The sequence below is a fragment of the Scleropages formosus genome, chromosome 11, assembly GCF_900964775.1.
Source record: "Scleropages formosus chromosome 11, fSclFor1.1, whole genome shotgun sequence".
NCBI lineage: Eukaryota > Metazoa > Chordata > Actinopteri > Osteoglossiformes > Osteoglossidae > Scleropages > Scleropages formosus.
This window is the reverse complement of record NC_041816.1, coordinates 9,917,237-9,939,610: the sequence shown is the minus strand read 5'-3', so window position 1 is coordinate 9,939,610 and position 22,374 is coordinate 9,917,237. Positions and strand designations below refer to the sequence as shown.

The following is a 22,374-nucleotide window of genomic DNA, read 5'->3' as shown; positions in this document are numbered from 1 at the left end:
AAATGTTATTGCAGGTGTGTTCATATGGTTTGGTTTAGAAATAATAATAATAATAAAAAAAAACCCTGAGTACAGTTTCCTGGTCTGTGTAAAACTCTCGGTTTGTTTATTCAGTTTATTTTCCCAAGGCCATTGGAAGAACATCATTTACTGCAAGTGGCTCGTGTTACGCAGCTGAAATGGGTGGTACTGTGTGTCCATCCCACACACATGTGAGGACAAAAAATTAGGTCATTACAGCGGGAGCGAAAGGAGGGCTCTGGCTTTAATTTGTGCTACACCCTGATCCCAAAGCAAGAGAGAGAGAGAGAGCAGCTCCCTCTGTGGTGCAGGGAGGCTGTCCCGCCTCCATCTGGAGCGAGTGAAGTCGCGGCCCAGCGCACTGGTGCTCCAGCACAGGGCCCTTTGATCCGCCCCACTCGGCCTGACGTCCACGCGCGTGCAAGCATCACAGTCGCATTTCTGTTTCGTTTCACTTAAAGCACCACAGGCTCTTTGTGCTTCTGCTTTCTTTCTTTATGGTCTGTTCTTCGTTCACTTTGCTCCGTGCTTAATTCACAGATACGAGTTATTGTAATATTCCAGTATGTGCCTGGAACATTCAGAAAGAAACTGAAATCCAGAACAGTCTGAACCTCTAACTTTGAAGATATTTTCTAGTGGTGTTACTGTATTGCCCAAATTTGTTGTTTTTGAATAGGTGAATAAATAAATTATTTATAAATAATAAAGTAATTGTTAGTGCCCACAGACTATGGTATCTGTAGTCTTTGTTGCATCATTTGTTGTTACTTCCACACATCCCCCAGAAGCTTCAGTGCAGCCATACTCAGCTTGCTCATGGTCCATTGTGTGAATGAATTTAAAAGGAGAGTGCTTTGTACAGGACTTTGCTGTTGAAGCTGTAGCCCTGCCTTCATGACTGTAGTCTGTACCAAAGTTTGTGAACCACAACTTCATTCACTTTTTTGCGGAGCATGACTTCCGGTTGACAAGATTCTCTATGGAAAAAGCCTAGCAAAATGAGATTTTCGATGCAGCTGTTTATGTGTTTCTCTATTTTCTAGTTTTCCTTTGATCCAAGGTTTGTGCATTGTTTTAAATTCTGACCCAGTGGCAGACAGCTAAGTTGTCATCTTTCTGTTCAGAATGAGCCCTCTGGTGCATACACTTGTTTTCCTTTCAGCGTTGTTTTCTGTGTGTGTGTTCCCTTACTGAGACTTCAGTTGCTTTCAGAATAAATTAATTTTTAAACATGTAGTAAACATTAAAAACACTATTTAGTTATATAAATATTTGCCCTCATTTGCAGAAATGCTGTAAATTATCTCATAATTTTGCATGTTTGCCAAAATTGTATATCTTTCCATCAGGTTTATGCACCATCTCCAAATTCGGATGATTTCAACAGAGACTCTCCAACGTTCCCATCTCCCAAACCTCCCAGCAGTATGTTTGGAAGCACTTTCTTTGGTGAGTGAGAGAAAATCTGTTCATCAGACATCATCTGGTATGAAGAAGAGACTCTGTTGTCAGTCCTTTACACCATTCTTTCTTCCTTGTAAATCCTTGAGGCACCAAAGAGGCCATGGCTGTCCAACTATCCTCCACCATCAGTTTGTGAAACTGGTGCTGAAGTCTGACTATTCTCTGTGCTCTCTGTTTCCCATGGTGATCTCTGTATAGGGTGATCCATCTCAAATTCTAGAGCTCAGACTCCCAACATAAGGTTCATTAGCTAGAGAGGAGGTGAACAGTTAACACTGTTACACTTGTCAGCGAGTCCAAAAATAATATCTGCATAGTTCTAATAATTATTTTGTGCAGTGTTGAATATTAAGCAATTTTAATTTACATTTACATATATGTACTATATAAAAGAAATAACGTTTCAGACAGAGTTCAGTTGTGATGGTATTTGAACAAGTCTCCATGGAAACAGAGCCCTTTTGCACTGTCTCAGACCTAACCCTTTCCCTGGGCTGAGACTTTAGTGTTGTTTCAGCTGCTTTGGGGATGCATCAAGCATTTGAGTTCTGCGCCTGGGTTCCACAGAGAATAGCATCTACTCTAACCCTGGACTGTAGTACAGGTCTGTGTGGTACCTAGGAATCACTTTCTGTTTTTTTTTTATTTATTTATTTTTTTATTTATTTCCTAAATGAGACTTACAGACCAAGTATTCTCTGCCAAAACCTTTTCTCAACAGTTCATGACACATTTCTGCTTTGAAGTGTACTTGAAATTCTAAATATATGTATTTCTGTATTTCAGACGGGTCTCACAATTCCCCTGACCCTTGGAACTCATCTAACGGGATCAGCCAGCCTGGCTATGGTGGAATGCTTGGGGGCTCACAGTCAGGAAACTATGGCAATTTGCACTCACATGAGCGACTGGTAAGTTTGCAACTAGTGTTTTTCACCTGCTGTGAGCTTGAGTGCATGGTCAGTTTACCCCAGATCTGGTTATCTGTACTAATCAAGTAGCTGTTGCTGTTATTAATGGAAGTTTTTTTTTAGATTGTTGAGTGTGTGTCACAGTGACACAGCAGGTAACGCTGGTGCCGGAGAGTATCTGAGCTGCACGTTCAACTGTAGATTCCATTCTGGCTCAAGGACTGCAGAGTTTGTATGTTGTCCCCATGTTCACAATTGAAAATTGTTTGGAAGAAGAAAACAAACTGGTCACCATGAGTCAAATTCAACTTCATAGCACTTACTTTACTTACAGTGCTTGCTTATCTTACTTACCCTACAGTTGGGAAACAGATTGGTTCAGCTTTCTCAGTCTGTGTTTGTTAAACAACCCCATACAGGTGTACTTCTTCCTTAATCTGCTTTGGTGTCTGTTTGCATGAATTAACTTCTGTCTGTATATTTGTGTCTGTGTGTTTTAACATACTCCAGTTTAAATGTATCACCAGTGCAGATTGCTATCCCTGTTTTCCTTGAGGCAAAACTTCTGGGAATATCGTAGACCTTTATCACATGTGCACTTTGTCCTTTCCCTTTCTCCTTCTCACAACCATGTCTGGTTATTATCTACACGAGCTACAGCCAGGCCTCCTGTGTGTATCAGTGTCTCATCTGCCCTAGTGCTTTTGGCTGGAGAGGGGCTCTGGGGAATGGCAGCTGCAGCTGCTCTGTCAGCGGAACTGCTCAACCCAGACATAGAGCTGTTGGCTCCTTTGCCCACATACTTGTCACTAAGCCCCCCTACAGAGACAGGCCATTCAAAACAAGGCTTTTCTGACACACTGCATCTTTGCCGTCCAGCTCTGTCCTTTTTTGAGCATATTGTTAAATTCTACGTCAGTTACTTGTATTTAACACACCTTCCTGAAATAATTGCCAATATACATGTGATGTGATTTTAATCCTTGGCTCTCTCTTCTGTAGAACTACCCTCCACACTCGGTTTCCCCAACAGACGTGAGCGCCAGTCTTCCTCCCATGTCCAGCTTCCACCGCAGCAGCACCAGCACTTCGCCCTATGTCACCGTGTCACACAGTTCTCCTCCCAATGGTGCTGAGAGTGTCATGGGTAGGATGCAGCACTGACCAGCAGGACACAAGCCTGTGCTGAACACACACTTGACAAGATCACAACTTCTTCTTTGAAGATGTAGTAGCAGTAGCACAAAAATATTCACAGAAATTTTTGCTGTAATAATTTCTTGCAGCAGGGAACCGTGGGAATGCCACTGGAAGTTCACAGACTGGAGATGCTCTGGGCAAAGCCCTAGCCTCTGTAAGTACCACTGTCTTCAGTTCTTTACTGTTATCCACAGTCATTTCTGTCACCTTTCAGCAGTTACTTTCTTCACAATATTTTATGTCACCGGTTTGATAGAGAAACCATGCAGGTGTCTGGACAAAATGAGAGATGGCTGCGGTGGTTCACAGTTGTTTACTAGACCAGCAGGATTTTGACTGTCTTGTGCTTGCTCTAGAAAACCAGATGAATCTCTTTATAGGTGTTCTATGCAGGCACAGCTGTTGATGTATTGCTTTACTTTCTTTTCTGTGAATCAGTACAGACTAACATCCACCATTTCTGGAAGGTTAGAAGACCAGAGTGATACAGACTCTTGGTAGATGGTAAATGCATAGGTTCAGTGTTTGAGAATAGAAGAACCAGAAGTGTCAATGTACAGTGTTCTGGTGAAACAGACTGCATTTTGTGCATTTGATTCTGTAACACAGATCCTTTATTGCTGATAAGCTGATCTCTCAAAACTGTTTAATGTCAAAAAAAATTAATGGGAGGTTATTTTGCCCTTTTGTTGAGTGCCTCAGTGTGACTAAAAAGGCATTCAATCTTTTTAACAGAAACAGCAGGCTACACATTTCCTGGGATAAAGCAGTTTAAGCTCTGGATAGTGCTTACTAGAAACGGAGGCGCACAGTGGAATAATGCCCTGCTTCCGACTTCAGAGGTGCTGACCTTTGTTAAGGCTGCTATTAACTGCTGAACCCAACACTGTGTGATTAAATTTAAAGTCTGAATAACTGTAGTCTGAGTAAAGATGAAATTTCTGGAAAAAAATTCACAAAATTATAATTTCTGCCTAAATTTTTATTGACTGATTCATCTTGTTAGAAAACAAGAAATTTTTCACCTTTTCCACCAACCGGGTGACAGCAGTTCCTCTGATATTATTGGTCCAAGATATTGTTCGGAGAAGTTTTTGTGGTTTCACATGGTTTCAGAATGAAGCAGACTTTGGTCCAGTTTCTGTAATACATCAAACGGGGAGAGTACACCGTGTCATTTGGTACTGTTTCTTGTGATTAAGTCTTAAATTTTTTCACCTCTTAAGACTCAAATACAGTGTACAGCAACAAGCATTTCACTTTGGATAGAAAAAAAACTGTTAATGGCTTTCCTTTTTTCACAATGGAGAAAAAAGATAGAGAGCAAATCTAATAAGGAACAGGCAAGAGTGTGCACACTGGCACACACGTTAAAAGGAGGAGAGGGGAGCCATGGTAATCACAAATTAAGTCTTTTTGTATTCTCAGACTCAATACCATTAGCATGACAAAGCTGCTGTGACATGGACACGGTGGGTTGGGGAAGGCGGGGGGAGGGTGTTGTTGGGGGGTGGGGAATGGGATTTACGAGCGCTGCGGTTCGCCTCCGCAGGCTGCCTTTTGTGTAGCTTTTGTGAGCTTCCCTTTTCAATGAGCTCTGCTTATTGGCCCCCTGTTGCTTGCCGGAGCGTTACCAATGAGGGGCGGAGCCTCTCTGTTTGCCTTGAAATGAGTGGTGTTGCAGTTTGAATACAGCTGAGGACATGGAAAGAGACCAGCTGAACCCATGCTATATGTCCAGCTGAATTTCAAAGTGTTACAGTTAACATTTTCAAATAAGCATTTCAGAATCTGGACATTGCGTAACAGCAGTCTCCAGTCATTAGGTTCTCTGCAGCATTTTCCGTGGTCGACTGATGCACAGAATTCCAGGATCAATTAAGATTATGAGTAATAACTATGTTTCTGTTTTTGAAACTCAAGTAGGCAATCTGCTTTGTTTTTCTGTGAGTCGTTCCTGTCCCTCCTGTGTCACCTGTTGCCTTAGCTGAGTGAAAAGTCCATTCACTGTGCTATTTGTCCTACAGTTAATTAGGTGGATCAGAGTGTAATGCCCTGGTTTCCATAAGATGTCGTCCATTGTGTGGCAAAATCCCCCTTTTATCAAATGTAGAATCAGGAGAGCTTTTATCAGTACGCCTGTCAGACTGGGCAGCTTTAACGGAATGCCTCTTGAGTTCCAGGCAACAACTCTGATGCCTGGTGTTTTCTCACTGTAAAAGCGTGAAGCACTCCAGGGCACCTCACTCTGGGATGTGGAGGGTGACGGACAAGGCAGGTTTCATTCTGTGTCCTGCACAGCTAGCTGTTGGTCTGTCATCAGCACCAACCTATGTAGCCTGTGGTTTTATTGGACTTCAGATTGTCTTAGCTTGGAAGAAGCACATCAATGGTAGTTGGAGTGATAAATTGAGAAGGGGCCCTTCAGAATCATTATTAGTTTAGTGGATGTTCCAACAGCAGCACCACAGAGCGTAGTTGGACAAACACCCGTCTTTCTTCATCTACAACAAACCCAACCAACCAACCAATGTCTACAACCACTTGTCCCGAGTGGGGTCGCGGTGAGCCAGAGCCTAACCCAGCAACACGGAGCACAAGGCCGAAGGGGACACACCCAGGATAGGACGCCAATCCACAGCAAAGCACCCCAAGCAGGGCTCGAACCCCAGACCTGCCACACAGCGGACACTGGTTGAACCCGCTGTGCCACCCTTATCTACAACTAAATAATTTAATTTTTGCACCATGTTTTAATTGCAGATTAAAACTGGTTTTCATACCATGATGACAACAGAGGAGTTTTGTAATCAGCAGTATGTTCCCAGTTTTACTGAAGTGATAATATTATTTACTATGTTTTCAATTCTGCTGTTTCATTTGACAAAAAAATTACTTCTTGGTGCTGGCATGGTATTGCTGGAGAAACATGGGTGGGAGGAAAAACAAGCTCTGTGATTTCAAAAGCACTCTTAATGTTTAAAAAAAGCAGTGGTGACTAGGAGGGATAGAGGCCATGTGACTAGGTAACAATGAGTTTTTGTGACATGGATTCTGAAGCCCTTGTAGGGAGGCACTTCCCTGCATTTGAGATGTCCCATCTGTATGCCGTGGGCGTCTTTGCAGGCTCTTCCGAAGCAAAGAGGCTAGAATTGATGAGCCAATTTTGACTACAAGCCAGCTGAAGGGCGATAGTGGCAACTATTAAAGGCATCGAGAAGTGACAAGTTGCTCTTTATGGGCCTCATGCACTGTATGACTGATGGCTTTCTTTCTTTGTCTTCCATCTCCCTCTTTTTCCTCTTCATTTCAGATTTATTCACCTGACCACACCAGTAGCAGTTTCCCATCTAACCCCTCCACACCTGTGGGCTCGCCATCTCCCCTCGCTGGAACAGTGGGCACAACAGGTACAGGGGTGAGCGCTTGTGCCCCTCATAGACGGGCAGGTAGACACTTGTTGAAGTGTTTGCCAGGGCCAGGGAGCAAGTGGGGGTGCAGAGATTCCTTGCAGGTTATCTGCTGTACCCAGCTGAAAGACTTGGTTGGAGAGATCTTAAAGTAGCAGCTTTTGTATAAATATACTGTGTCTCTCTGTACCAATATTAAACCTTTCCATTCCTAAGTATTAAATACACCTGTATACATTTCACATATACTTAATATAAATATTGTGTTTTAGATGGTGATAGTGACATACTCAATCTCCCTACTTTTCATTAATGTGAGAAATAGCAGTCTGTTACCGATGAAATAATGATCAAAGTACTGGTTGTACTTTATTTCTGTGTTCAGCATGTTGACTTTAATGGTCCTTTTGCACCATGCTTGTACTTGTTAGCCTTCTACCTTTGACCTGTGTCACAACCCAGGCAGGTTATCTGCATATTTACGTGGTCAGCTGCACTAAATTGGCAATCAGCAAACCCTGGCAGAGTGAGTGAGAAGGCAGCATAGAAACACATTATCACTCTGTTGAGTGTTGAAATTACTTGTGGTCTGTAAAGTCTGTAGTGAAAACCCATCATGTTGTCTTTGTAAGCCTTTGAGTTGATTCTCTACATAAGGTGATGTGGTGGTGACAACTGCTGCGACATGTGTAGCTCTCTCTTCAGCTGTTGCCCCGTCTCCACTGAGAGTCCAAGTCAGGGTGGGGGTTGTTGGCATGACGCTCTGCCGATGGAGATGAGCATGGGGGTTATCTCAACTTCCATATGTTAGTGATTTTATGGAGGAAATGGTTGTCCATTCTTTCAGCACACAGTACAACATTGCACAAGCCTGCACCACACGTCTGAATTACAGTATTTCTGTTCATGCTTATTTTTTTCATATACAAATTTTTACCTATTTTATTTAGTAATGTAACTGCATGGTAGTTAGAGCTAATACTTTCAGACCGGATTGTCCCCGTTTCGAATCTACCCTCTTGTCGTAGTGCACATTAAGACACTTATCCTGAATTGCACCAGTAAGAGTACCCTGCTGTATAAATGGGTACGTAACTGTAAGAAACTTTGTATCCAAACCTAACATTTTAACATGCCCTGCACAAATGCATCAACTGGGTTAATAAAACACAAACCCAGCTCTTTAATAATGGATCACGTATCTGCTTTCCCAAAAATTAAAAGTACATAATGTTACTGTTGACTATTTTTGTGGGATCCAATGGCATTGCTGCATTGAATGATTTTAGTACAGATCCTCTTGATGGAGATGTGGCAGAGAGTAATGCACAGCTTGTGTTAGCCAGTGGACATTCTTAGGGTTTAGACCTGACAGTGTGGGAGCCTCCCGCCACAGTATTTTTGGCTGTCTTGGTTGGCATTAGATGTTATAGCTTGACTGCAATGGGTATTCAGGGGAATATGGACACAGTAAATGAATACAGCAAGCAACTGCTTATTTAAAGCACCTTTTAAGATGTGTTTCTATGTTGCATAACTGTGGTCAAGCCTAGCAGAGGCTCTACGAGGACTGAGCACCACTTTAGTTGCAGATGCTTCTAAGATGGTCGAGAATGTTTTCAGGTTCAGCAAAAGCCTTGTTAGGGGAGCATATTGACTGAACTGCCTGATGCCCCCAACTGAAAAACTTGCACAGTGGTGGTCAATTATCCCTTGTCCAATATTCATTTTCTCATTCTCCGTACCTCTGTCTTTCTCTCTGTAGCCAACACACACACACACACACACACACACACACACACCAGTATTCTTGTATTGATGGTCATGTGACCCTACTATGGTCATGTGACTATTAATGCTACACTGAGAACACAGTTGTGGGAAGAAAGGAGGAATGAGCCATGACAGTGTTGCTGAGCTGTGCTGTTTCCAGGCCAAACTGGGTAATAAAGAAGCTTGTGTGAGAGGAGTAGCGTTCCCTGTCTCTGTACCTCTACACTTGCTCAGTCTGAGCCACCCCTTTGGGTAGGGGATAAAAAAAACTTTAACATTGCTTTCCTTTGAAAAGTCCATATCCAGTCTGGAATACTTTTTCTTCATATAAAGAACAAAAAAGATCCTACCTTTGCAGGTCAGAATAGAAAACCAAAAATTCTTTGTGCTACAAAAGTAACTACAAATAAATCTAAATAAGCTTATACATGTGGCTTTATTTGGACTAAAGGGAAACTGAGTCATCGTTAAAGGCACCCATTTACTTTGTTTTTCATGCCAACGATTAAAATTTGACGTAATATTATGATTTTTTTAAATCCTTGTATCCTTTGTTTGCAAATGAATACTGAGCCATATTTATAATATTTTGCAAAATTTGGCATGATTCAAAGATTAATCTTAAAAGCATTCATCTGTTCATTGGGGCTGGGTCCCTAATACAGTCATAATTACTCTTTACCATTGCCAAGTGTTTAAAGAAACTCCAGTTTCAAATCTTTACCAGAAATCCAGATTTATTTTTCAACCAGTAACCCAGTAAGCGAGTAGGTATTAAAGATTGCTATTCATCCAATGAAAAACTTGATACAGTACAGTGTAAACTCTCCATACCCAATCCTAAAATTATTTTTTAATAGATTTTTAATTAAAGGCCTTTTTTTATGTTGTGGTGGAGAAAAATTTTGTCAGATGTGGGTTCTACTTGTACTCTGGTAGCAAAGAATAGAAGTGGCCCTGCAAAGACCTTCCAAGTCCATCTCCATGTACTTCAGAGGAACTTTGTCTGAAACGGAGTGGGGCTGTGAAACTACTTGTTAACAACCTTGAAACCACTCCAAATAAAAACCCCACAACCTAAACAAAGTTCGTGTTTGTAGATTACAGTAATTGCAAGGAGGAACTGGCATCACTCCAATGGAATAGAAATGGAGGGCGGGTGGCCCTGATGGGGACTGGGAACCAGAACTGGCCCACAGACACGGCTTTGTGTAAATAAGCAGAACGTTTATGAATCGTCGGGCTGCAGCAGACACACTTGAGCACACTTTTTATATACACCATAGCCTCTGTGTGATGCATTGTTTCCTGTTGTGTTTTTCCAGTTGGAGCAATACAGCTATATTTGGCAGTAATCCCACTTCGTTCCCCACTGAGGAAACCTTTGACATCAAAATTTTCAGTGTGACTTCCAGATGTGCATACTTCTATTTTTGCTTAATTCAGAAGAGATGAGGTGTGACATATTGGAAGATCCAGTACTCCATATTTGAGACGGGTCATCACTGTCCACAGTTTTGATTCGTGAGTGAGACATACCCAGTAAGTGAAAAGTTTGATAGAGAATTTATTAATAGTGAGAAATATCTTGAGGTTCATCTGCAGCTCATTAGTTCTATTATTACTTGAATATTGTTTTGAAACTGGTGTACAAAACTCGGGTTATGTGCTGCGTTTTGTGCTGTGTACAATTGTTTGTGGGGATGTTTATGTCCAGCCCATGTTGATTCATCCAGACGTGAGTCAGATGCGCTAGTGGGGAAGTGCCCACTCATGGAGCTCCTCAAAGAAAGTTGGCAAACCGAGCCCGAACCCCGTACTTGCGCCCACATTGTTGCACTCGCGTTCTTTCTCATTATCTTGTTAATTGATGTGGTTCTGTTTCTGGTTTCCCACAAAAGGCTGACTGGATTAGGCCAATGATTTGCTTGTGGAAGGAAGCCACCTGAATTGTAAAGGGAATTGTTCTCTCTGCAGGATCCAGTCAGTGGCCCCGCGCTGCTGGCCAGACCCCCTCATCCCCAGGTTTCGAGAACTCTTTGCACCCCCTGGTAAGACTGCTCTGTTTCTCTGTGAGCCAAACACCCCGTCTCCACACCACATTCCTGAGCACTTTTTAATGGACAGCCACAAGAGTGGATTGGGTTAATGGAGGGCACAACGGGGGTGCATGGCAGGATAGCGTTACATAGACGGAACAATACCTGGCCCTCTGGGTGTGTCTCCACCATCTGTTCCTTTAGTCCCTGGTCCTCTTGCCTGGCCTTGTGGAGACAGCTGCTGTTCTCTCCACCCCACCCCCTGTCTCACCCACCAGCTTCAGCTCCCAGATTCCTGGGATTGCTGGGGATGAGAAGTCCCTGTGCTGGAGATCACTCCTCATTCACACACACCCCATTTTCCCCACTTGTTCAGCATGCCTTCCCACTATTGTGTGTGAGGATAAATATTTACATGCTGGCTTTGCCCGTGGGAGTTGCACTTTAATTTCTATTTATTGTGCCCTCACCAATATTAAGAGGAATGAATCGTGCTGGCGGTATGAAAAGCAGTTGGGCTTCCTGGGTTGTTTTAACAGGACTAACATGTCAGCGCTGGTGTACCTCTTGGCTTTCCTTGTTTCCTTTCTCGGTAATCTAAATGTGTGCTTGTATCCTCCTGTCCTGCTCCTGTCCCACTTCTGACAGAAAAACCGAGTCCATCAGCAGCTTCATGAGCATCTCCAAGATGCAATGTCTTTCTTAAAGGATGTCTGCGAGGTACTGCTGGCTTTCAGATGATCCTTCACTCATGCCTGCTTTTACACATTCCCATATCTTTTCTTTTTCCATTTTCACAAATTTGCCTGATCACAATTTACCACTTGGGTGAAGAATTTTATTTTATTTTTCTATTTCAGCTTACTAATAAGCATTAAGCACTTATAAGTCAATGGTTCTATAGTGACTGTAGTCATAGTGCTCCACATGACTTTTTTTTTAAACAGGTAATTCTTGTGTACTAAAAATGTGTGTGAGGTCAGGTGTTTTTTTTTTCTTTGTTTTTTTCGGGATGAAAAGTGTTAAGTGTTTGCTCGTCAATATTTTTGTGTGCCTTGAAGTCTTTTCATGGGTTTCTGTTTTTATTTTTACTTCCATTTTTGTCAATTGTAATCATCATCTTCAAAACTAAATGTTTTTTCATCCTTTTGACTTGCTCATGCTAATCTGCCCCAAATCCCCTCCCACCTCCAGTCTCGAATGGAAGATCGTTTGGACCGGTTAGATGATGCCATCCATGTGCTACGGAACCATGCCGTAGGCTCAACTTCCAGCCTGCCTAGTGACATCCAGGGCCTTCTTGGACAAGCGCATAGTGGGTCCATGGCTGCCATCGGCGCAAACTATCCTGCGTCTGCGCTCGTGCCAAGTCGGACACCTGCTATGGTGACTACCCCTCTTATTCAGAGTGTTATAGAAAAATGTTTCTGTTGGGTCTATTGTAACAGTTTTCTTGGCTCCAAACGTACATTTGAAATATTTTTTGTATATTCAGGTTATTTACATGTACTGTATATGCAACTATATATCGAAAATATTCAATACAAAACACAAAATAGCAAGTGTGATCTGCATCAGAAGTGGGAGGTAAGGACATAGATTTGCAGGCTACTGGTCTCAGTCCCTCTCCGTTTTACTGCTATAGTACTCTGAACTGCTCCAGTAAAAGTAACCAATTGTTAAAATGCATCAGATGCTGTGGTAATGGTGACAACTAAGGAAAAAAATTAGGAGTAACAATACCAAGTCATTTAAAAATCTTGACCATGTAGTTTTCTACCAAGCTTTTTTTTTAAAAAAGAAAAAAAAAAAAAAGTACATTGGTGTGTACTTGATGGGTAATTTTGTTCTTTTGTGGGTGTGTGTCTGTATGTGCTTTGTAGGAAAATAAAATCTGTCGCTAGTAAAATGGAGCCATAGCCATGTGGAGAAACAGTCTCCTCTATGAAGAACAGTTCAGCTCATACTTGCATATTTTCCACATGTGTCACGGCTGGCAGAGAGCATTTTCTCCTCAAAGCAGAAGTAGAATATACAGAGCAAATGGGAAAAGCAGGCTGCACGGCTAAAGTTTCATTCACTGGGGTCTGGAAAACACTGGTGTGCTGTGCAAAAACCCTGAGGGGTTTTCAATGCTGGCTGTAGCGGAACACAACGTTGGATGCACTATGCATTGTGTTTACACTCCTCCATTTCAGCCCTGTTTCTCTCCAAGAGAAAGAGGGTTTTTGCACAGCTGTAGTGGAAGTAGCAACTTAGGGAGCAATTTTTAGATTAATCCCTCAGCGTTATGAAATAATTCAGCCCATCTTTTTTCTTTTTCCTGAAATGTGGAAATCAGTCATGGAGAGAAGGCCAGGCTAGGATGGGAGAGGAGCTAGATTTAGATCTCTTTGGATTAAATGCGATTTGACAGTAAAATTGATCCTCTCAGAAGTTGGCTGGGAACAAGGGGGGCTGGTATGGACACCTGCTGGTCTCACGGAGACCTTTATGCACGGGTGTTTAAACGTCTTCATCATGAAAGCTGAAAATTCAGGCAGCAGGTCCTGCAGAGTGAGGCCCAGGCTTGCCTGTGATGTAAATGTAATTATGTGTCTGAAAACTTGGGTCTGGTCATTTTACCCGCAGTGGGTTCGTTTTCTGGTCAAGCAGCACACAAGACCAGAGCTGTTTATATTCATTACAGATGTGCTTTATTTTTTAGGACCAGTGAAGAGTCTAGGAAGGTCATATACTCGTACTTATTCTCATTTTCATCAATCAGAATACCTGTTTAACGCATTTTTGTACCAAGTGACGTCAGTGTGATGGTACGAAGACATTACCTGCATGTTAAATTGTTATCCCCTTTTCTTAAAAAATTGTGTTGTGTGAACTCTAATAGCAGAGAGGAGTCATTCCTTTTATTTTTATTTAATTTATACTTATTAATTATTGCCCATTCTTACTGTTTTCAGGAGTGAGTTGTACATAAACCGTTTAGGCTTACTTTAATTTCTGTAGTCAGAAAAGTTATTGGCAAGGGTTTCTTGCAGACATTTGGTGGCGGAGAAGTTGTCCTGAAGGGATGCTGCACTGGTTATGCCTGGGCAGCCGTACAGGGGAGGTGGCGGCTGAATGAGCACAGAGCTTGGCGGTGGCCACATGGCCTGTGGGAATTGAGGCTGTGTTCAGACAGATGCCTCTGTGATTCTGTGAGCTCCTCAGCCTGAGCTTTTCATTTCACTGAAGCTGTTTTTATTCCCTGCCTTTGAAACAGTTTCTGGTGACTTTGGAAATGAAGCCACAGTCTCCACCCAGTATTGTAACTGTGTAGGTCCTCAGCTGTATGTTAATGAATTTCAGCTACTAAAATGGCAGTGTGTTCATTCCTAGCTATCCAGAGCGTCACCCTGATGTACCCTTCTCTTGCCCCCAGACTGCACGCTCCTCCTACTCCTCCTCTCGACACAAAGACACTTGTTTGGACACCTGTTGAGACTGCAGAAGAGATTAGTGTGTTGAAGGCAGGTGGGGGATGGGAGGGTCGCTGAGGTTAAGAGGCCAACAGTGACTTGCAGTCAAATTCCTTTGCAGAAAGGAACGGGCCTTTAGCAACCGTCTCTCTTTTCAAACTTCCATGTGTTCCCAAAAATGAAACGAGATCGCTGAAGGACATATGATAAACCCCACTGTGGAGTGACATGGCACTGCGAGTTTTTTTCCTCTCCTTTTGTAAGGGAAGTTGTGTTGTAGTTGTGTTTAGAAAAGGGCAGAATTAAAGGATGAAATCAGAATAACGACTAATTGTATGTTCGCATAATGTTGAAAATGACTGGCGGCATAAAAGTATTTCTACCAGAAAATTGAGCATGATAAAGCAGTATGCAGGGTGTGTTAAATCCACATGTAACTAACTTACTTCAGAAGTTATTTATGTAATAGTCTTTTTTTTATTGTACATATGTCTATATAAAGCGTATTTAAAAGTTACAATATGTATTTTTTTATTAAACAACTTTCCTTGGTGAGACAGACAGTGATTCACTGACACCCTGGAGTATTGGTGTGCTGGATAAGTGAGTGCAGCCTAAGCACTACCACCTCTTGGTTGCCCTGGGTGTGTAAGAAACTGCCTACGAGCAGCTTGATGCACCGTGGCACTTAAGCACCCCCAAGTGTTTGTGCAGCGCACTGAATAAGATGAACATATCCATCATTTATAAGTCTTCTAACACTGTCCTCCAGGAGGTCCATTACGTGCAGTTGGCTCATCTTATTTGTTTTAAATTTGATGTTTGGAGCTGGAGATCACGTTGACATAGTTTCCTCTGTTTAATGTTTTCATTTTGATCATCTTTGCTTCAATGGTATAAATACAACTTTTGCATAAAGAAATAGAGTTTGGTGGAAGAAACCTTCAGCTTTGTATTTCCCTGCAGTGAAATCAATAACATGTTACTTTTTATCATTATTGCTGGGATTTTTCCCACTGTGTCATCACTCTCGTGATTTCCCATCATCCCTCAGACTGGAGCTCATCGTGATGAATCTTCCAGCCATACAGGACTGTCCAGTTCTGGGCCCACTCCGAGCACAGAACTCAACCACCAGGGAGATGGTCTCAGAGGTCGGTCTCTGGCATGATCTTTTTTGGCTTAGTGCTCTGAAGCACTGTATGTACATGGGACCAAGCAGAAGTGTTTCACAAATATATAGGAATATTGGCAGTGACATTTACAGGGGTTTGTTTTATATAATTATAATATTACAGTATTAGAGATAAAAGTGGAAATAAAGGTGTTTGTCAGGAAGGTCACTGACACAGTCACTGACTGTTCTTTAATGGGTTAATGTGGTGTTCTATGCTGTAGGTCTTGCCGCTGGTTTGCCTAGTCAAGTAGCAGGTGCCCTGGAGCTGAAGGTGGAGAGCCAGGAGAAGGATGACCTGCTTGAGAATCACTCTTCTGATGACGTTAAGTCCGATGATGAAAGCGACAAGAGGGATGTCAAGACTCCCAGAGGAGGAACTCGAACGAGGTAGAGCTGCATTTTCACTAGAGCGCTCTCTGTGATCTTGTGCCTTGGCTGCAGACTGATGCCTGTCCCGTTCTGCCCGCCCTGAAGCAGCATCAATGAAGACGAGGACCTAAACCCGGAGCAGAAAGCAGAGCGAGAGCGTGAGCGCAGGATGGCCAACAACGCCCGGGAGCGGCTGCGGGTACGAGACATCAATGAAGCCTTTAAGGAGCTTGGCCGGATGTGCCAGCTGCACCTCAAGAGTGAGAAGCCGCAGACCAAGCTGCTCATCTTGCACCAGGCTGTCGCTGTAATATTGAGCCTGGAGCAGCAGGTCCGAGGTGAGTCCATCAGCTCGGCGCACAGGCATCTTAGACTGGGCCAGTTGCTTCTCAGAGTATACATTTCACCAGTGGGAGTGAAAGGAGAGGAAAAGGTGATGGTTGGGTTGAAGTTTGAACCTAGCTGGGTTTGGCTTATTTTTTCATGATGGCTAGTGATGAATGTTTATTTCTGATCATCTTACAGAACGGAACCTAAACCCCAAAGCAGCCTGTCTTAAAAGGAGGGAGGAGGAGAAGGTGTCAGCAGTGTCGGTGGACCCCCAGCAGGCACATTCAGCAGTCCATCCTGGCCTGGCTGACACAGCCAATCCCATGGGCCACCTGTGAGCAGCCCACAGGTATTGTGGTGCATCCTTATCTCAGGTCACCCTCTTAAAATTACCACTTAAGGAATATAATATACTGTTGGTCTAAAAGTTGAGCTGATTTAGAATTTGATATGTCTTAAGTAGTGGGTATTGTGGGTAAGAATGTGTGATTTACAGTCTAATCAGTTGTGTGAATTTACAGTTTGATCATTAGGAATTTAACGCATTTATGTGAACAAAACTTTTTTCTTACCTAGATGAAACCATCTAAATCCGTTTGATAAAGAATGGGTGACCTTGCTTCCTGAGGACAGAGAGGACTCACGATCTGTGACAAAAATTTGAGAAGACAAACCACTTGAAGCAAAAATCCAGCAAAAGCAATCCTGAGATTGAATAAAACTGGCATCCAGGTCCCTATGACAATTTCCCTTGTGTTGATCAGCGAATTTCTGCCCACAAGTTTAAAAGAAAATTCAACACATATCACTCTTGACAAGTGTGTTGCATCTGAACAATCGGAGATTGAGGCCGTCTTCTCCACTCCGTGTGTAGGAGTGGACCTGTGCCTGAATGAATTGACAAATGCATTGTAACCACATTTGTTTGATTTTTGTTTCTGTTTTTTGTTATTTATTGTGTTACTGAACTTAAAAACAGTCTGTCTAAAGGGAACGTTAACACATTACTTTTAGAGGCTAATAGTGCTTCAGTTAAACTCCAGTTTGCCAGAGCCCTGGTCTCACTCACAGAGCCACATGCAAATTTCTTCATCCCAGTCTGAATGCATCTAGAATGAACAGAAAGGAATGCTTATTGCTTTTGCTAGTTCAGGAAAACAAAGCTTTTTTAAGTAAATAATTAAATTCATTCCACAGATGACAGCAAATAACCAAATATAATGAATTTTTGTCTGTCTGGTTTTGTTTGTGCTTTGTGTTCTGAGTCAGAATGAAGAGCAAAAGGCCAATGCTGTGGAGTGCAGAAGCAGCAGTTAGGACTGTCCAAGCCTGGGATCTCTGTGACTGAAGTGTCTGAGGAATGGCAAACTGTAGTTCTGCTATGTGATCAACTGAAAAGATTATCTGCAGTCTGGAATGTCATACGTAACCCTTCAGAATTGCTTCTTTGGGAGTAAAAGCCCCTACTTTGTCCTAGTATTGCCATTTAACAATGTTTTGTTGCATTTCAGATTTTACCCATGGAAAGTTTGTTTTGGCAGCGTAGCACATCCAACCATACACTCCCAGGCCTTTTCTCTTAGAGAGCAACCCTAGGTGCCTCTTGCAGCAGCTTCATTACAGAGAGAAACCTTGAGAGAGCAAACAGTTTCGCATTCCCTACCTTTGTATTACTGTCTTAATTGATGTAAAGGAGCCTCTCTACCTTTTTTATTTTTTGCCATATAGTGTTCAGTGTAAAAAAAGGCATTTCTGATATTGCAGTTTGTTTTATATGTGTACTTTTTTGTTTCTGGTTACATGACTGGCTGTAGTCATTGTTTTTAAACTTATTTTCTGAAGTACGTATGTTATGTTATTTTGCTGTGGTATCAGAGGTTTCTTTTGAGAGGAATTATAATCAAAACGATGACCATAACATCATCTGGCCTGAATGAAAGTGTTACTGCATAATTTTTTTTTCCTGTCAACAAGTGTAAAACATGCAAAAGTACATTATTCTAAATACAAGTTATCACTTTTATTTGTAATCATCTGCAAATTATTTTTAGGCTTCATTAGTAAAGCTTATGTTGACCAGTGTGAATAAGCAGAGGGGAATTTTAAGTTATGGATGGCTTTTTTTTTTTTTTTTTTTCTTATTTCTTCCAAAGAGTAAAGTACTTAATACAGTTAAAGTGAGGAATGGGTAACCTGTGCATATAATGCCACCTCCTTCCCTGGTGTGGGGCATTGGAACCAGAGAATTAGCTGCCCACTTGAACAGACAGTGAAAAATTGAACAAAAGCAGCACTGAACAATTTTTTTGATTTTCTTTGAGGGTAAAGAGTGGTTGGTTTTATAATGTGTGCGTGCATGTGTATCCTTTGTTTATTTGGCTCTTTGTCTGTTCTCAACTTTCACTTTACTTTCAATGAAGTTTGTCTATATTTGCTGTCTTCCATTTTTGCTCACTTAGACAAAGGCTGCCTCATCCAAAGTAATCAAGGTAACATGAACAAAACACTTATTTTTCAAGATATTGTTTAGGCCTCTGTCCCATGCAGACACACTCTGGGAAGTAATGATATATTTTCCCTGATTTTATATGTGGCCTTGTTTTACACTTCAGTATTCTGAGCTTTGAAATGTCTCTGGAAGGTTCCACTCCACTGCCTGCCCTGTCACTTCTTTCATTTCCTTTTTTTTTTTTTCCCCTCTTAATTCTGTTTTTGTTTTATTGGATAAGTTAGTCTGACATACACACAAGCTTTCCTTCTTGAAAATTAAAAAAAAAAAAAAATTAAAAAAAAAAAAACATTTGGCTTATTTTTATTGTAGTTAGTCTTTTATACAATAATCTTGTAAGAAAGTTTCTTGAATTCTAAATATTACTCTTTCTAGATTTTTGAAATCGAAAGTTTTCAGTAAAAAAAAGTTTCTTACTTTATTTTACTATATTATGTAGTAAAGGTATAGGGTTATTTACCATAACCTATCCATTATTATCAAAAATTTACAAATAGCAACCTAAAAGCATAGTAGGATTGTAGTTACAGTCTAGTTTGTATGGGGTATTGTACAAGCTCAATGGTCCAGATGGTGTGCGTCTAACCTAGGTCACAAGTCTCCACCGTTGGTTGATAACACTTTTACCTGTGTCAAAAATCAAGGTATCGTTGATGCACATCAAAAAGTCAGCCACAAGAAGTTGAAATTTTTCTGTGCCTGTAACAGAAAAATATGTATATAACATTTATGTAGCAATAAATGTGCCATGTTTTTTTTTTTTTTTTTTTTTTTTTTTTTAACAAAATTGTATGAGCATTTCTTTGTCTTAACATGTGTTGTTCTTTTTTCCCCCTTTATTTTCTTTGTGCCCATTTTGTCACAATGTGATTTCCGCCCCCTCAGCCCCTTTTGCATATTTACACTGTGTTCATGGGTGCATTCCATTTCTTGTACCATGTTGTATTCTGCCAATGCTGAAATGTGCTTTTGAAGCTAACAATCCTGTTAGGATATTTTTTTCTTCCCCATGGACTCTGCTGAAGCAAATTTTGGCCAAACCATAAGTTCTCCACAAGGGTGCAATTTATGTAATGGAAGATCCCGAATTAACTTTTTAAAATTTATATTGGTGGACCACTTTAGTCTGTATCATAAAAAGTACTATGGAAGATGACATGTTTCTATTTTTAATAAAGTGTGATAGCAGCATACTGTTTTCAAGTTGCAGTCTTATCTTTACAGTGGGTTCTTCACGTCATCTCCAGTGACACATCTGTGACCATTTGATCAACAGATGCAATGTGTTTCTTCTAGCATGAAGGCAAGAACTGATATTAATCATAGGTATTTATAGTCACTGCTATGGAATCTCGTAGAAGGAAGCATATTTACAGACAGTGAACTGTTTTTACCCTTCATAGCTTTCAGTGTCCACATAGCATCTCAAAAGTGGCAGCTAAGTCTCCTAAGATGAGTAGTATTCATTGTACTTCATTGTCTGTGAGCTAGATAAATCCAGAGCTGTACTCATGACAGGAAAAAATATCCATTTACCTTTTTTTTTTTAAAAAAAAAAATTTTTTAAAGGACTTTCAGCAGTTAATGGGTATATTGGGGGAGTACAGGAGATGCACAAAAGTGAATCCAGGCCTACAATGCTAGAGTTTGAAAATGAGTGGCAATTTTGAGAGGAAGAAATAAAGTATTCTATCAAGCTCTTCAGAAAGCTTGAATTTGTACTGCAATAATTGTCTAGTTCCATTATAATGTAAGTTTTCTAATAATTGCATTGTATCTTGATGCAAGGATACAAGAAAGGTGTGACACCAGACAACCTTGAGAAAACCATTTTTCCTCACAATAAATACTATTTGAAAACATATCTGAATACCATAGGTAATACAGCTTTCCACAGTTTGAAAACATGGTCACTCTTTGCTGTTAAGTATATTTTACCATTGCCATCTGGTTTTGTTTAACTCAACATTAATTTGTGTGGTTTATAGCAAAGTCTCTCCAAAGTTCCTCACAATGAGTATTTTGGACATATCTCTTTCGTGACATCAGCCCTGTTAGCCCAATTAACGGACTAATATGAATCCCAGAACTCATCTCTTAAATTTGTGATGCTTGGAACATCTGCACTGTGTGCGAGCGTGCTGGTGTGTATGGGTGTAACAATTTCTCACCGTCTGTCTTCCCAGTGACAGTTTGGATTCCATTCTGGTTTACGGGCAGTGTAAATCAGAATAATAAGCTGACTTCTCATGGAGTCTGTGGCCTATGTTTAATGTGTTGTAACGTCTGCAAGCAAACTTTTATGAGGGTGAAACACATGTCTGACAACCAGATATTGCACAGTGACCTCTGTCTCACTAGCCAACTATGTGTGTTTGTGTATTTGTACAGTACCAGTCAACGTTGGAATACAGAGTACAGAGGCACTAGGTTAACAAGTGTGGTCAAGAAATGAAAAGGCATGTCTTCCCAGTTCTTCTGCAGCAGTTCCCACAGATGTGTGTTGTGTGCTTTGCTTTCATTGTTTTATCCAGTTTGTCCCATACCAGTACCGCCCAGTTTGCCCAGATGGATGCACACTTTTGACTGGTACTGTATATACTGTAAAAACAGTTCCAGGGGGTGTGCTGTGCTAATAGTAATTGCTCCCATTACACAAATGTAAATTACAGTGAATAAATGCAATGAAAATAATGCACTCAGAAAACAATAGAAAGCTGGTGTGATCCCTGTCAGTGCAGTGATTTGTGGCCACTATATGAAGTGAGTGTTTTCCATTTAGGAGCAGAGCCCACTGTGGCTGTGTGTTGACATCCTTTGTGCCTGTTCGCCTGTTAGAAGCCCACATGTGAATATGTGAAGCACGGTGGTCCTGTAGAAGGAGGTTCATCTTGGCTGCTGTCTCCTCTTGTCATCTGTCTCTCTGGAGCTGGACCAAGGTTCTTAAGCAGCTTTGTCTGTTCCTTTGTTTTTGCTGGCGGGGGACTTCAGGCCCACCCTTCAGATGTGGATATTTCTTGTTACCACAGCTCATATCGTTTGTCACTCATATATAGATTTGAATGGTCACAGTATTTGACCTACCATCACCAAAAATCTGTGCATGAACTAATAAAAACTGTTTTTGGTGTATAACTTCCAGTATGTGTGGTTATGCGGAGTTTTCTCACATTGTCAAAATGAAAAAGTACTGAAAGGATGGGACAACTGGCCTTAGATTTCACAACAGGCCACATGCCTCGAGTGTGGTCTTTGTAAAGTTTTATGTTGTTTTGCTAATACCATGCAAAGTGTGAGTGAGTGACAGAGTGTGTGTGTTCCACTGGTGTATAGATGAGTGACCCATTGTAAGTAGTGTATCTAGCAGTGTAAGTCACCTTGGTGAATAAGGTGTGTGGGCTGATAACACTACATAGAGTTCAATGGAAGTCGCTTTGGAGAAAAGTGTCTGCTAAATAAATGTGTAATTGTAGAAAGAATGTATTAACATTTATTTGACAGCATTTTAATGAGCCCCAATGTCAGCTGTGTTGGCGCACATATTTTCAATATTTACATAACATATTCTTTTTCAGATTGCATTAAGTTTTCAGAAATACTCTAAAGAATTTCAGTTTGAAATTCCTCCAGTTTCCAAGTTTCTCTAGTAAATGGGGTAGTTAAGGTAGCAGTTTAAGCCACTGAATGTTTTGATTAACTATAACTGGTCT

General features: G+C 41.2%; 1 protein-coding gene across 7 annotated transcripts in view; it reads left to right on the top strand.

Moving 5' to 3' along the window:
- Nucleotides 1–18,298, top strand: part of LOC108926742 (transcription factor 12-like) — an 84,865-nt gene extending 66,567 nt beyond the window's left edge. For 3 of the 7 annotated variants that reach the window (XM_018739653.2, XM_018739649.2, XM_018739654.2), the window contains 13 exons: nucleotides 1,374–1,473; nucleotides 2,275–2,399; nucleotides 3,402–3,546; nucleotides 3,686–3,753; nucleotides 6,913–7,009; nucleotides 10,760–10,833; nucleotides 11,470–11,541; nucleotides 12,016–12,207; nucleotides 15,334–15,433; nucleotides 15,678–15,843; nucleotides 15,931–16,163; nucleotides 16,351–16,504; nucleotides 16,732–18,298. In XM_018739653.2, coding sequence (XP_018595169.1) covers nucleotides 1,374–1,473; nucleotides 2,275–2,399; nucleotides 3,402–3,546; nucleotides 3,686–3,753; nucleotides 6,913–7,009; nucleotides 10,760–10,833; nucleotides 11,470–11,541; nucleotides 12,016–12,207; nucleotides 15,334–15,433; nucleotides 15,678–15,843; nucleotides 15,931–16,163; nucleotides 16,351–16,493 — 1,515 coding nt within the window. In that variant the 3' untranslated portion in view covers nucleotides 16,494–16,504; nucleotides 16,732–18,298. The remainder of the gene's footprint in view (nucleotides 1–1,373; nucleotides 1,474–2,274; nucleotides 2,400–3,401; nucleotides 3,547–3,685; nucleotides 3,754–6,912; nucleotides 7,010–10,759; nucleotides 10,834–11,469; nucleotides 11,542–12,015; nucleotides 12,208–15,333; nucleotides 15,434–15,677; nucleotides 15,844–15,930; nucleotides 16,164–16,350; nucleotides 16,505–16,731) is intronic. The other 4 variants (XM_018739652.2, XM_018739655.2, XM_018739651.2 and 1 more) reach the window with 3 other exon arrangements.
- The last annotated feature ends 4,076 nt before the right edge of the window (nucleotides 18,299–22,374 follow it).